Below are 15,483 nucleotides of genomic sequence, written 5' to 3'. Positions count from 1 at the left end.
ACTCTTGTCCTCATTTTGTGGCTATCTTCCTTCAGTTTTCTGAAGAGACTATACTTGGGGGGGGGATCTCTGTTATAGAGTTTATGTTCTCACTTTTATGGTATTGACCTTTCCAAAGGTTTGTTTAGTCTTGTTTCTGTACTCATTTTGGTAACTGAAATTTCCTATTAGAACAACAGCTGCATCTATTTAAGAAACCCCATTGGAAGGCAGGGATGGAAACTACCATTGGCCTGTTTCTTGGCACTGTTTTCAGAAAGCCAGTCATCCTGGCAGAATTTTCTTTCTCAGTTGTCACCAGCCCTTGAGAGCATTGCCTCTCTCTCTGAGCCACGTTCTTCCCATGCTGTTTCAACTCAGCACTTCTCACATCAAATACAGGGGGTATTTTCCCCAAATTCACTGGTTCTCCAACTGTCTGGACATCAGCTGGGTGGTCTTCAATTCAGTTCAATTTTGATACTTACTGCCTAGATGTAGCACAAACCCCATGGGTTAGGGACTCGCATCCATGAGACTACCCTCATTTCAGACACTAGTTGCAGGTACCAGGTTGTCACCTGCACGACTGACCCAGCTATCAGTCAGGATGCCTATGCCTTCTTTTCAGGCTCAGTAATTGGCTAGAATGGCTCCCAGGAATATCTTATTTATATTTCCCAGATTATTATAAAGGATATTATAAAGGATACAAATGAACAGAGAGATGAAGAAATGCATACAGCAAAATCTGGCATGCAGGAGGTTCTGTCTCTGGAGTTGTGGTGCTCTCACCCACCTGGAACCTCCATAATCACTTTCTTTTGTTCAAGTTCATAGTGAAGGTTTGTTTACTCATGTAGGTGTGATCAGTCATACCTACTCCAGCCTCTTGTCTCTCCCTGGAGAATGCAGAAGGGGTGGAACTGACAACTCCAAGTCTCTATTAGGACTAGGTCTTTCTGGCAACCAGTTCCCATCTGAAGCTATCCAGGGGTCTATCAAAAGTTGCCTGGTGAGAACAAAAGATATTCCTTTCATCCCATCACTCAGGGAAATACAAGGGTCTTAGGAGCTCTTGGGGACAAAGACCAAATATATATTTGTTACTATATCACAATGTCTCAACTTCACAGTGGTTCTGTCACTGCTGAATGGCCTCTGGTGGCTGTCAGGGAGCCTCAGCCCATTTGTGATCTCCCGCTGGGTATCCCACTCCTGCTTCCTGGGCTGCCTTTTCTCTTTTCATCCAACCGTTCTTCATCCATGATTCTTCACTGTAGCCCTACTCTTGTTTTTCAGTGAGGCTCCTTATTTAACCTTCAGTTTGTCATTTCGTGGTTTTTGTCCTGGGAGGGAATATGCTCAGTCTAACATCTTGAGATAGAATTATGTAAAAAAAAACTCTGCATATCCTTCAAACTAGTACTCGTGCTTCTAGGAACTTTTCCTAAGAAAGTAATTGAGAATAGATCTTTAACCCCAAGGATTTCCATCACAGTGACATTTATTAAGAAAACCTGAAAAGAAATATCCAATTAGGGGTCTTAGTTAAGTAAACAGTGGCACATCCACGTAATGGCAGATATGTGTGAAAAGTAGCATGACTGAATATTTAATGGCATGGAAATGTATCATCGGTATATTATTAAGTAAAAAAAAGTCCAGATTATGGAATAATTTTAAGATTGCATTTTTGTAAAAGTACACATATGCTTATAGAAGAGTATAGCTCTCTGTGGTGACTTTTATTTCCCTTTTGGGGCTTTTTTCCCTTGGGATTGTTTGCTGTCATTGTGTGTGAGACCCCGGCTCCATCCTCTGCTTCCTTCCCAGGTGTGCTGGAAGATGGCGTGTCCTCCAATGGTGTGGCCCGATCTACAGCCCCCAGTGGAATAGCCAACCCAGAGAAGAAGATGAGCTGTGGAACCCAGTTCCCGAACCCCCAGAGCCTCAGCTCAGGCCCTCTGACCCAGAAACAGAATGGCCTTCGGACCACAGAGGTAGTGTCTCGGCCACAGAACTAACTCGGCATTGGAGAGAGGGGGCACAGCTTGCTTCAGGGCAGGTCTAACTCTAGACTGTACGCCAGAAGGGTGCAATGAGGGCTCTTACCTTGTCTGTGAAAATTCTCCACCCCAACTATGTGAAAATCATTGCAAATGATATAGCAAGAACCTGCTACAAACCCTGCCTTGAGGGTTGTTTCATTTGGTTGAATCAGTTGAAAATGGATCCTTGATCTTTGCACTGTAAAAGGAAGTGTGGTTTGTTTAAATACAGCTTTGTTCCAGGATCTCCTTTCTGTTGCTGCAATCACTAACTTGATAGTGAGAACAGATCTCATAGGCTACGAATCTGAAGCCAGGCCATTCCTTGGGGCTAATGGGGAGCAGGAGGGAAAACCAGTGCAATAGAGAAAAGCCTGGCATCTTGCCTCAGACCCTCCAACCAGATGGGCATGGGAGGATTTCCTAGGGGGGCCCTCATTGCAGGATGCAGTGGAGAGGAGTCAGGGTCACGGCATCCCTCGCCTCACTGGCACCCTTCCCCATTCTTTATTTCTTGCAGAGCTAATCTTGGGAGGTGCTCCTCTGCTGCCCCTGCCTCCTCCATGGGAACAGCAGCCCTTAGTGGGTCAGCTCAGGACCTGCAACCTCTTCCTCCCTCCTCTCCATGCGCCTACACCCCTTTACAGCTTACCCTCTACTCTAGACCCACTTTTTCCTCACCCCTGTCAGAACTTACTGGCCCCATCTTAGGCCAGTGCTACTTGTTTTCTGAGGATACAACTGGCCTCTAATGGTGGGATCCTGTCAGCGAGTTACCGCTCTAAGCTTTGGCCAGAAAACCTGTCGCAAATTCAGCTCCAGTGCTCATTAACTAAGTGGCCTTGCAGGAATCACTCAGTCTCTCAGAGTCTCAGGTTTCTTATGTACAGAGTGGAAGTAACATCAATATGAGAGAACAGATGGCCCTGCTCTTTGTAAACTGAGAAGTGCTGTGAGAAAGGCAGTAAGGATTAATAGGGGCTGCTTAGACACACGGTGCAATAACCCACTTAAATGAGTCAACTCATGGTGGGCCTCAGACCTTTAGGAGGTCCTGGGTAGGGGGTAGATTTGAGAGCGTCAGTGACCTTCCCAGGGTCTGGCCTGGCCTACTGTGTATATGGAGGCCTTATAAAGACCTAATCATCATTACCATCTCCCAAGGCAGTCAGGAACCCCAGAACTATGCTCAGAAACTCGGTGACTACTCTAGCAGGGCTTCCTTTCCACATTTGTGCCCTTACCCTTTGAACTAGGATGGGCCTGTGTAGGGAGGAAGCGGCTCTGCCCTGTTGTATGGCCTGATCCACACTCATTTTTCCCCTATCTTATGCCCTCTCCTCCATGCAGCTTTTGTTTTCACAGTTCAGCAAACCATGACTGTGTTATAGTCATTTCCAAAAATAAGCTCAGGGAGCAGACACCTTCAGTGTTAAATATTCAGACAAGTGCTGAAGTGCATCAGTGGTTTTTATATCCAGAGACCCCACCAATCACCAGACATCCCCTCCAAGGTCATAGCAAAAGTTTGCTCACTAAGGTGTCAGTTTGCAAGGGAAGTTTACCGCTGATAGAAGTTTCAGTCAGCAGGACTACCTCCTACTGGCACAGTTCTCCGCTGCCTAAAATGTGCCCAAAGAAAACCACTTTTCCCTGTTCCTCAGGGCCTTTGCCACACCGGTCTCTTCCAGGCTTGTCTCTGGCACTGTGACGAAGGCTTCCTGCACCTGAAGGCTGGCTCAAGTAGTACTCACTCCCCTCTCCCTGTCTTCCTTGCTCTCCCAGGACAACCTGTCAGCATTTCACCACATGCGCCTACACATCATCAGGCCACCTGGCTGATGGTTTTGGCCTTTTTTTTTTTTTTAAGCATTCCTTTTCTAGAAGAACCTGTTCTGGAAGCGTGCATTTCTCATGGACCTGCCTATTGCAGTATTCCCATTCAGGTTGACAAAAACAAGTTTGTGTGTGAAAAGTAACCCTTGCGAAGCCTGGAAAATACCTTGAAGCACTCTTTGGCTTCATTCATCTAATGTTTGTTCATTGCGCACTGTCTGGGTGCCAGACACTGTTCTAATGCCAAGGATCTGGGAGTAGAAAAGGATATGTGTCCTTTGCTCTGAAGCAGCTGCCAATTTTAACTGGGGTGAGAGGGAGGAGTCAGATAATATAGAATAAATGAATAGGGTATTTATGGACTTGGCATGGTGCAAAGAAGGCAATTTTATTAAAGACCACTAATATGGGGATAGCACTGTTCTAACATAGATGCCCTCCACGGCCCCAATCACCTTTTGAAAATTGATGAGGGGAACTAACTGCTTACGACTGTGAAGAACAGCAGCTCAGGTACTGAACACTTCTCTCCCTCCACTTCCTGTCCCATCAAACAAGCCACACCTTCCCTCTATCAGTACCCTCTGGCCCCTATCTTATGCCCGGCGCCAATAGGTGTTATCCTGCAAAAGAATGTGACAAAAATCATCTTTCATAAATTGGAGCTTCCCGGTGGGGAGCTTTCCCTTTTCCTATTCTGGCTTGATTTCCTTCAGTCACTTGGGACCTTATCAGCTCCACAGCATCTGATAAATCATTGACTTGGTCTCCCTTCCTGGAGCTCAACAAACAGGAGGAGCTCTGTCTTTGCTTGTTCTTGCCTGTTAATTAATTGTTCAGGAACCCTGGGCTGCCTCAAAACATTTATTCTTTAACTTGAATGTGCTATTTCCTCAGGCTTAGGACTCTTGTTTTTCTCCCCCAGGACTCTCTCGAGTGCTGAGCTAGCTAGCAGTGCTTATGCAGGCCATGGCTCTGAGCAGATGAAGCTCTGAGTGGCTAGCCTCCCAATGAGCATCTGTGCCTTTGAAGCTCCATATTTATTATTCTTGGCCAAGTGACCAGACCAGAGGAATTAACCAGTGCCTGGGCTGATTCTCAGCTAAGAAGCTTCCTTCTTCTCTCCCTCCCTTCTCCCACTGTCCAATTGTTGGCCAGCTCATTCCAGTCCAAAGATGGGTGGAGCTCACAGAGATGGCTGTGGCCAGAGGGAGACTTGACCAAGGAAAGATGATAGGAGAAGCCCGGAGTTTCTCCTGGGTGACAGTAATAGGATATAAATGAGAAGAGTTTAGAAAGTTTTGTTTTGTTTTGTTTTGTTTTGTTTAGAAAGTTTTGTTTTCTCAGTTCATGAAACTATGAAAAACAAAGCCATGAAAAGCAGAAATGTGACAATAAAAGGACAGAGAGAACAAAAAGAATTTTTTGTTTGATTTGTTTTGTCACTGGACAACACAAAGAGAGGGTTATCTGTTAGAAGGGCACTTGGATGCCACAGTCACTAATGTGATCCTAGAGGAAGGCAACAATTAGCTGTATGGAGAGGTGTTGTGTGTGTGTGTGTGTGTGTGTGTGTGTGTGTGTGTGTTGACTTACGCAGTGCATCTATGTACTGGCTGTCACTTTATGTAGATGAAGATTTTCAAGACTTATTATTCATCTAAAGGGTCTACTGAAAAACCAATTTGATTAGAAGACTGTCAGGCTTGGGCCTCCCTGGTGGCACAGTGGGTTGAGTGCAGCTCTGTGAAGCTGTCCGCAGCCTCTGCAGCACCAGTTTGATTCCTGGTGGGCCAGGGACATTCCCACATGGCGCAGCAGACCTCTCCTGTTGCGCCCACTGCTCCCCTCAGCAGTGTCTTTGGTCCTTCTGCCTGTTCTGCTCCCCGATCTGTCTCTGGTGAATCCTCTCACTCTCCCGTGCCTCTGGCCTGTACCCAAGCTATTGTATAGATAAATAAATCAATCTTTAAAAAAAAAAGTAGAGGGCCTCCCCGGTGGCGCAGTGGTTGAGCGTTGGGTTGCAAAGCTGCCCGCGGCCTCTGTGGCGCCGGTTCGATCCCCGGCTGCTCCCCGGCCACTGGAGGAGGGTCCCACATGGCGCACAGACCTCTCCTGCCGCCCGCTGCTCCCCTCAGCAGTGTACTTCGGTCCTTCTGCCTGCTCTGCTCCCTGCTCTGGCTCTGGTGAATTCTCTCACCCTCCCGCGCTTCTGACTGTACCCAGTGCATGTATAAACAAAACAAACAAACAAAAAAATAAATAAATAAATTAAAAAAAAAAAAGTAGAAGACTGTCAGGCTAGAGACTATTCTTCTTCATATTTCTCCCTCACCCCTGGAGCCTACTTTAGGGTCATGCATCTGGTGTGTTGTATGTTAACTGAGTAAGACTAACTTAGTACTTTAAGTAGAAAGGTTCCCCACAGCTCCACGCCCACCTAATCCCCTCCAGAATCACCATCATCTGATTGATGACTGTTCTGCAGGAGTCCTGTTGTTTTCACAAAGCAGGTTCCACTGCCTATCTAGTGTTTGACTTACCTGAGGTTCAAGTTGAAAAGCAACAACTCCTCTTGGCACTTGGTACCTGATAGATAAAAAAAACACACCATGTTAGCCCTGTGAGCACTGCACACAGTGCTGTGGTCTGCAGTGTATTTTTGAGAGTTTTGCATGAGACTTGGACTGATCCCTGCCTTGAAGGCTGACCTCCTGGTCTTGGTGGAGTTGCTAAGGTCAAATGCTTCCTGTCTGACCTCACATTAATGCCACAAAAATTCATGAAGCAGCAGCAAATAAATTCATGGAATTTGGGAACAGCTAGAGGTTTGTTATTGTCTGTCTCCCTTTAGTGGGACTTGGCTGAAAAGAAGGAAAAGTCATCTTTAATCTTTTGGGAAGGAGAATAAGAGAGAACCAACATTTTTAGACTGTTTACTATGACCCAGACATACTATATATGGTATCATCTTTAAGATGTGGCTGTATGGAGAGGTAGTTAGTGTGTGTGTGTGTGTGTGATTGCCATAGTGCAATGATGATTTGGCTTCAAATTGTTCAAATTGGCTTTTTTTGCAGACCCGTTAGATGAATAGTGAGTCTTTCAAAACATCATCATTATGAAGTGCCAGTCAATATATACATGCATTGTCATTCCCCACATGGGAACACAGACTCAGAAGTGGTGGGTGGCCAGCATGGCAAAGAAAGTAATGACTTGGTTGTGTTGGAATTCAAATCCAGATCTTCCTGCTTCCAAACCCCAGTTCCTGAAACCCAGTGGTGGGGAGTTTAGAATGCATTTTGGCAGAGCTATGGGAGACTGAATGTGGCACCTGGGGTCAATATCTTACTAAAGACACTGGGCTCAGCCAAACCATGTTGGCCTGAGTGTCATCAGCTACATCATTGGAAAAGTGAATATAGAAATGTTCCCAGCTGCCTTCAGGGATGGTGCAAGGACAGTTATGAATATAACTGAAGTCCTACAGGAAAGTCCTAGGACATTTAGGCAGGACAATGAAAACATGTTCTGTTCTCAGAGGTTTATTCTCTCTTTCTTTCTGAGGATTTATCTTTACACACATTCTTAATCAGATAATTTATTGGATATCTATTGTGTGATAGGCACTGGGTTGGATTTTGCAGAGACCAGGGTGAACATAACAAGCTGGGTCCTTTCTTAAAGTTTATAATCTGATGAAGGTATAGAAAATAAGCAAGTAAACAAATTAATATATAATGCACATTACTTTTTTAAAAGATTTATTTATTTATGCATACAAAAACTGGGATATAGGCAGAGGTATGGGAGTGTGTGAGAGGATTCACCAGAGACAGAGTGGGAGGCAGAACAGGCAGATCTACTGAAATACACTGCTGAGGGGAGCAGCAGGGGAGTCAGAAGAGGTCAGTTGCACCATGTGGGTTGCTCCCTGGCCAGCCTGGGTTGCTTCCTGGCCAGGGATCGAACTTGTGCTGCAGTGGCTGCAGATAGCTTTATAGGTTGCGTCTTAACCCCTTGTGCTACCAGGGAGGCCCTGCACATTACATTTAAAGGCCAGGAAAGATGAGAATGTGGTGGGGGAGTGGGGAGAGAGAGAAAGAGAGAGACATATGCTTGTATATATTTAGAAAATCCCTGCAACATTCCCTAAGGATCATTAGCTGTGATTACCTCTGCAGAAAGCTGAGTGTGGAAGCAAAAAATTAGAAAAAATTGATGTCTGATAAAGCAGAAGCTCAGTAAGTCTTGTTTTTGTTTTTTTTTTCCCCATTGTCTTCAGGGAGCTGTGGAAAAGGTTCATACTGTCCTGTGTCAGGTATAGATATTTGTGGAGGCAAATTAGAGCTGAGAATATCTCTTCTTCCATTTGGGGGGAACGTGAGCAAAGGCTGGGGTGTAGCTGCACTCCTAGTCCGGGACTCCATGGAGTCGTCAGGCTGCTGTCACGTCCACGGAGAATGAGCTAGATCATCAGCTTCTAAACCCCAATTTTGAAACAATTCCACCTGGGTTGAGACTGCCAGGAAGTTGTCACAGTCATTGTGGTTACCCTTGAGAAATGGCAGCCAATAAATTACTTTTAATTAAAGAGGTAGCATCACAAAGACTAAAAATCTATGATTCACAGAGTATTAAATCTATTATTCACAGAGTATTAAATTAAAATGAGGCAAGGAAAGAATAGAAAAGCTGCAAAACTGGGTGACAAACAAGAGCTGGCACATTAACAAGCATCCAAGGTGATAAAACTCAAAAAACAAGAATTTTAGAAGTGGAAGAAGGATTGAATTAGCAGAAAACCATAAAAGCAAAAGGTGCCAAATAGGCTTCTCTCATCATTGAGTTGGGAAGTGTAGATTTTTTTTTTTCAGTCAATACTTGCAATAGGGCCGGATTCGTTTTCCTGTCATTAAATAAAGAGGGTAGGATGTGAAAGGTTTGTGTGACTAGAATCACATCAGAAGAAGGGAAAATATTCTGAGAAACAGAATGGTGTGACCATCTACCTGTGTAGCTCTTTTCTCAGAAGAGGGCAAAGTGACTTATTTCTTGGAAATTTGAGAGCAAATATCTGGTATTTTAGGTCTCTTTCTCCCTTCTGTTTTTGGAGCTTGAAATCAGAGGTTTCCAAGTGTTCATTAGACAGAAGCAACTGCTGACCTCTACGTCCTTGCTGATATAAAGGGTGGGAACACCTTTCTGTCGATGCCTCAGACTTGAAAGTTTGTCTTTAATAAAATACTGCCAAGAAAATGCAGTATTGTTCTAGTGGCTTAATTTGCTGAATTTAACACAGTAGTAATTATTTTAAAGTGGATCTGTTTATGCTTGGAACCTTCTGTGCCCATCATTAGTATACAGAACTCCTGCTTGTCCTGTAGCCAAACGCTTATCTTCTAGAGTAATTTAGAAGTAGTAGTAGTGATAGTCATTGTTTCAGTAGAACAAGTCATAGTTTTTATTTAAATTTGGTGTGTTTGACTGACATGGTCATTTTCCAAGTAGAATTTGTGTTAATAGCTATAATTAGGGTCACAGCTGTCCTGGTTTATTGGGACCTGAGGAGGTTCCTGGGATGTGGGACTCGTAGCTTTAAAACAGGTCAGTCTTGAGCAAACCAGAAGTTGTTCACCCTATTAATGCTAAGTGACATTCTTAATTCTCTAAAAAAAAAAAATTAAATTAAATTAATTAAGCATTATTTCCCCATTGTTCAGGTAAGGGAACTGAAACTCAGAGGTTAAAGCAACATCCAGTGATAGCTCCCAGAGGGCAAAGCCTGGCACTAAATCCAGACCTGTGAGACTCTGAAGCTTGTGCTTTGGGCATCTCCATTGTGCAACTTTTGATGGACAGATTTAAGAAACACCCCCTGGAGATTAAAACCATACTGATTCTGTGACTATTCTGTGAGCCTTTGACTCAAACAGATTTGGAAATTATGAATCATCCAACTAGTGAATTTTTGCTTAGATTTTTAAGCTTAGAAAAGCAGCCTGAAAGAGAGCAGAGCATTTTCTGTGTATAATCTTTAATAATCTTTTGTGAAATGTTGCCAATAATGCTAAAGAAAAGTGGTTGTGCAGTTCAGAAAGCTTACATTTCCACTCAAGAAGTCTCCCTTCCTTCCCATGGGTTTGAGGGGCCATCAACTTGGCTCATTTCAATTAAGGCTTCTGTGTCTCTATACTCCACACCCCAATCTACAAAGCTTTGATGCAATAACATCCAAATGGAAATCATGTGGAACTAGTTCATAATATGGCCATTTATTCTTTCTTTCTTTCTTTCTTTCTTTCTTTCTTTCTTTCTTTCTTTCTTTCTTTCTTTCTTTCTTTCATTCAATCAAAGTCAGAATGAGATCCTACTGTGTCTCAGACTGTGCCAGGCACTGGGACTAGGAAGAGAAAAGCAATGAAATCCTATCTCAAGAAATTGTTGGATAAGTTTAAAATTATATGTGGTCATAATTATCCCTCATGATCCTTCAAATCACCTATAAAGTATTATTGTAGGTGAGGTTTCCTGGAAGCAGAACATCTGAACAGTTGTACTGAAGCCTCAGTCTGATCCCAGAGGGAGCCTGGAACATAAATGGCCTCACAAGGAGATTTATACCCCTTGAGGCGAAAGGCCCAGCATTTTATATTTCCAGCTGTCAGGCATTGGCTTGAGCTGTCTCCAGGAATTAGGGTGCAGCCTCCTTGACATTTTTGGTCAAGATGGTTCCAATCAGATGAGGGAAATTCTTAAAAGGGTGCCACTGTGAGTGATCAGCAGCCAACCTCCCAGCAGCTAGGGATGATGTACCAGCCAAGTAAGGGGGATCTGAAGTGGGTATCACCAGCAGCTACTACACAGGATTTATGTGGCATGTTAGAAAGCAGCATATCATTTGTTAATAAATACAAAGAGCAATTTATTTCCCTCCAGTGGTCCAACAGCCCACCATCTCACCAGATGCACCACAGATGAAGTAGTTGGCTTGTGCTTGGGGTCATGTTGTATGAAAACATGCATCTGTTAGCACTACACTCTCACCCAGCCTGGGAGATCTGCACTATGACAGCACTCTTACAGCTCTGAGACTGGTGGTGTAGTCCAGGAAGCAGACTCCGAGATGTCATTACACAGGGCGTTCCTCAGTAACTAACCTGCAGGCACCTGCAGGAGGGAGGGCTGCAAGGGGCCTGGGCAGACGGAGAAGCAGAGCCACAGTGTCGGCCTGACAACAGTTTCAGCCAGCTGCATCCCAAAGGGACTTCTGGACTAAATGCCTGGTCAGTGCTGACCTGCTTTGGGCTTTAATGGTCAGGCCTTCCTGCCCTCACATTTACCCCTTCATTGGCCATCTCAGCAAGGGCATGAACTGGTGAGGCGGCTGTCTGCAGCAGAGACCACCCCTGCAGGGACCACTGGAGGCTATTTGCTGACTGCAAACACTGCAGCTGGGCTGGGGATGGGGGACCTGTGCCTGTCCATCCACCATGGGGGTTATGCACAAGGCCTGTCTCACACTGATGCCAAGCAAGAAAGCACTGGGCAGATGGATGCAAAATTGTCCCTCATTAGTGACAGTTATTTTCTCTTGAGGGGAGTACAGGGGACTGGGCACATAGGGTTGAAGAACCTACAATGTCTTAGCAGTGAATGTGTATTCTGGACTTTTATCACTGGTTGTAGGGTAAGCAAAAAAAGTATCAGGCTTTTCTGCCCTCCTGCCATTAGGATTGATGACGGATTCCTGTGGTCCTGAATGCATGCCTGATGGCGGGCACCTGGAATAGGGTGTGGGCATATGTAGATGGGATTCACCTGGGCTAAGACTGTGCGTATAAGGGTGGCGTCACGGGGATGCCAGTAGAGCAGAACCACTAGAAGAGCAGAGAAGCAGAGAGAATGTGAGAGAAGGCTGGAGAGCCCAGAGGGAGTGAAGACTTGCTGGGGGCTGGGAGGCTGGCAGGCCAGCCGTGTACCTGGTAAATCCCAATAAAAGCCTGAGAAGCCACCGAGGGCTCCAGGACTCACTCCTTTACCCTGTCTGCTTGGGTCATAGAGATCCTGCTCCATCCCTTACACTGGTATATGCTGCTTTTTACTTATTATGCTCACTAAGTTTTTAATAAGTTTTTTATTTAGTGATAGACATTGTGCTAAGTACTTTACATGCATACCTTATTTAAACCTTAAAACAACCTTATGAGGGAGGCATGATTACTAATCTCCATTTTACAGGTAAGGAAAGCAAGGGTTAAAGAAGGTAGAAAAAAATGTGTTCATAGTGAAATTATATTATAGTCAGCATTTGAACCATAGTCTCTGACTCCAAAGCTCAAAGCTAAAGCCAAGTGTGAAACCTCCCACACTGCTCTTTGAGAAGCCCTAACTTATTCATTCATTCACTCGACAAAGTCATGCCTTATACCAGGCTCTGTCTAGGTGGGTTTGAGAGAGTCAACAGACTCAGTGTGCAGAGGAGCATATGTGTATGTATTCTGTGGATCGTTCTCCCTGTGCATGTGTGTGTGTTTGTAGCAATCTCAAGAGATCAGTGCAAAGGTCAGAATCTTTGGATATTTCCCAGAAAGTCACTTCACAGTGTTAAACTTTTTCTAACAGGCTAAAAGAGATGTTAAACGGATGTCTGCAAAAGAAGTCACCATCAATGTCACGGACAGCATCCGGCAGGTAGAGAGAAGTCGAAGAATCACAAAGAACTGCGTCAACTAGCAGAAGATTCACCTCGAAGGGCAGGTAGACTTCTTTGGACCCCACCCAGGAACCTTGAAGAAGTGGGTGCCCCTGAACATGAACGCTGCTGAGTGCCTTGAGAGACTTCTCCCTGGCAGCCCATGGCTAGCTGAGCTGCTGGGACTTTCTCAACCTCCTATTTAGCGCGTAAATGTATTGCACAGGCCTCACATAGGATGATAAACCGCAGATATGCACTTCAGTTTGCAACTCCTACCGATGGTCTGATGTAAAAATGAGAAGCTGAAATCACAGGCCAATTTATGAAACAGAAAAGTAACAGGAATGGATTCCCTGAGGAAAGAGTCACATATCAGTTCTCAGCTCTCCTGGACACAATAGTATGCCCTGTTTCAGGCAAGCTTCATTCTTTTGTTCTTTCTTTTTGAATACCACCATCATAAAATTTAGCACGTTCACTTAAAAGTTGATTTTCACCCAACTCTAAACCTAGATATATGAAAAATCAAGGTAGCTCCCTGTTAGCTTATTATGAGACAGCTTCCGATTCAATTTCACACAAAGAATTCTCCCAACATCAGTGGCATGTCTTTGAGAGGTCTCGGTGAAGCACTCACATCTATTTCTTATCTGTCTTCAACTTCCCCTCATGCCGGCATCCATGTTAGACCCTGGGCCATAATATTAAGGTCGTTGTGGTCAATATATCTACCTAGGACACCCTACAGGGCTCAGCAAGACTTTGCTTTTTTTTTTTTAAAGCTTTCCAGGTCTCTTTGCTTGTGTTCTTGAGTGTTTTCTCTGTCCAACAGGGTCATTTGCAACTGTAATCAGAGACTGGGTCCTGCTCACAAGAGGGAGATAATCCAGAACATGTGGGTAGTGCCCTCGGCTTCCCTTTGGCTTCTCTGTACAAAGCCCCAGGACTGTGTCATTTGCTGTTTGCAAGGAAATTGCCTTAGAAAGCTGACATCGGGCTGATGTGCATACCCGCTAGCATTAGATTGACAGGCATCGTGTTAGAAGTCAGGTGAATGCAGTGAAAAAATGTTTTGATAAGAATAATTTTCTAACATTTCCTTAAACTTGTTAAATATTTTCCTTCAAAGTAATGTAGCATGACTTTTTTAAGGACTGTTAACATGCCTGGGATTGGGAAAGGAAGGACTTAAGTTGTACCAACAATACCAATAAACTCCATGTTTAGCAGAAATAGGCAACCTGATTGTGAGTGTTTATATAGCAGCCTAGAAGATTGACACCAGCAGGTTAAAATTCAGATATTGACTTCCTTACCCACTCACTGTTGTTCCTCAAACACACCAGATTGTGCCCTTCCTCCCTCCATACCTTCTTTCCTTATTAAATGCCAGACTTGGACCAGGTACCTTACATATACTGACACATCTAATGTCTGTCCAGCCATGTTTGTGCAACCTGAACCATGGGTGAACTCTTAGGAGACTGACCTAAACCTTAAGGTCAAGTGTATGTTGTAGATTTCTCTGCCAGAGAACCTCACTTTTCTATTCAGGGTAGAGTTCTGTCTTATACTCTAGATCTGGATGTTCTCCTAATGACTGTAAAAGCCTTTACCATACACAAAACTACAGTTTTCCCAAATTGTACCATTTTGTGATTTTTTTGAGAAAGGGCTTTTAAGGAACTTCACATTCTGAAATTTTTTATAATAAAGTAAAAGCAAAACCTGTGAGTCATATTCCCCACTGGCATTACTCAGCTCAAGTCCTCCATTGCCAAAGGTTGTCAATGGTCCTGCAAGTTCAAGGGCTCACTTTCCCAAGGCACATGCATTGTGCTTTTGTGTGGAGTGTTCCTTCACCAGTGCTGTCAACCCCGTCATACCTAGTTTCTCTTTACAGCTTGTTTGTGTATCACTTAACTGCTGCTGCACATTGTTTGGAGTTTATCAACGTGAGAGGGTGTTTCTGTTTTATATAGAAACAGTTTCTCACTTCTGCAGGTAAGGTAATCAAGGGCATATGTGACCTGCTCCTTCCCAGAACAATCTGGATTTCACCAAGACAGTGACCAGCGGGTAAACAATGTTGCTAGAAACTCATCTGGCATTTTTTCAGGTGTGTATGCTACATGAACTAATTCTTACCATTCTATTAGCAATACACTTTGTATTGCAAAGTTTGTGCCAATAAAATCATTACTCTCATACACATGGCCAGTTACAGAGAATCTTTACTAGAACTTAAATTTGTATATATAGAGCTGTTTAGATATTTTCTTTTAACAAAGGCCCTTTATATTAAGTGATCCCTGTGAATCCTCCAGAAAGCCTTGTGTGGTAGGTAAGAAGAACACTACTAGCTCCAATTTAGTTACTAAGTACTTAGACTTTATAAAGTCCACTCAGCTGGACTATAAGGATGGGACAGAGATTCAAGTGAGGGAAGTCTGCCTGCAAATCCAGGTCTTTTTCCAACCATATAACGGGTGTTTTTCCAAACAAGGATGTCTAGCGAGACCAAGAGACTCAGGCTTTTGGAGGGGAATTGTCAGGGAGACAGACTAGAACAAACCCAATGTGAAAATGGTGGCAATAACCAGACAGGGCTGAGGAGCTTCGGGGAGCTTTGCTCTCTTACCCCTGCAGAGTGGACCCGGACCTAATGTGAGAGCTGACGACCTTCACTGAAGGCCAGAAAGAGAAAAGGGACTTCATAATTCAGAGGAGACTGAAATCTCACCCCTCAGAGAAGCTGCTAAGACCTGAAGGTGGGGGAAGCCATGCAGCCAGCACCCTCCCCTCCCCCTTATTCTGCCAACACCCTGAGCATTCTTTGGGTGCAGAGGCACAGGACTGTACCTCCTCATCCTTTCTCCACTGCCCACCTCCACATAGCCCCCCACCATATTCCCC

At 44.3% G+C, this 15,483-nt stretch overlaps 1 protein-coding gene across 2 annotated transcripts in view; it reads left to right on the top strand.

Annotated features, from left to right (window-relative positions):
* BAALC (BAALC binder of MAP3K1 and KLF4) overlaps window positions 1–14,322 on the top strand; it is a 63,034-nt gene extending 48,712 nt beyond the window's left edge. The window contains exons 2-4 of one of the 2 annotated variants that reach the window (XM_037500860.2): window positions 1,816–1,982; window positions 12,495–12,629; window positions 13,400–14,322. In XM_037500860.2, the coding sequence (XP_037356757.1) occupies window positions 1,816–1,982; window positions 12,495–12,605 (278 nt within the window). In that variant the 3' untranslated portion in view covers window positions 12,606–12,629; window positions 13,400–14,322. Of the gene's footprint in view, window positions 1–1,815; window positions 1,983–12,494 lie in introns of both variants that reach the window. The other variant, XM_037500190.2, reaches the window with a different exon arrangement.
* The last annotated feature ends 1,161 nt before the right edge of the window (window positions 14,323–15,483 follow it).

Source organism: Talpa occidentalis, unplaced genomic scaffold (assembly GCF_014898055.3).
Source record: "Talpa occidentalis isolate TD23 unplaced genomic scaffold, MPIMG_talOcc4v2.1, whole genome shotgun sequence".
Lineage (NCBI taxonomy): Eukaryota > Metazoa > Chordata > Mammalia > Eulipotyphla > Talpidae > Talpa > Talpa occidentalis.
This window is presented reverse-complemented; position numbering and strand designations above follow the sequence as displayed.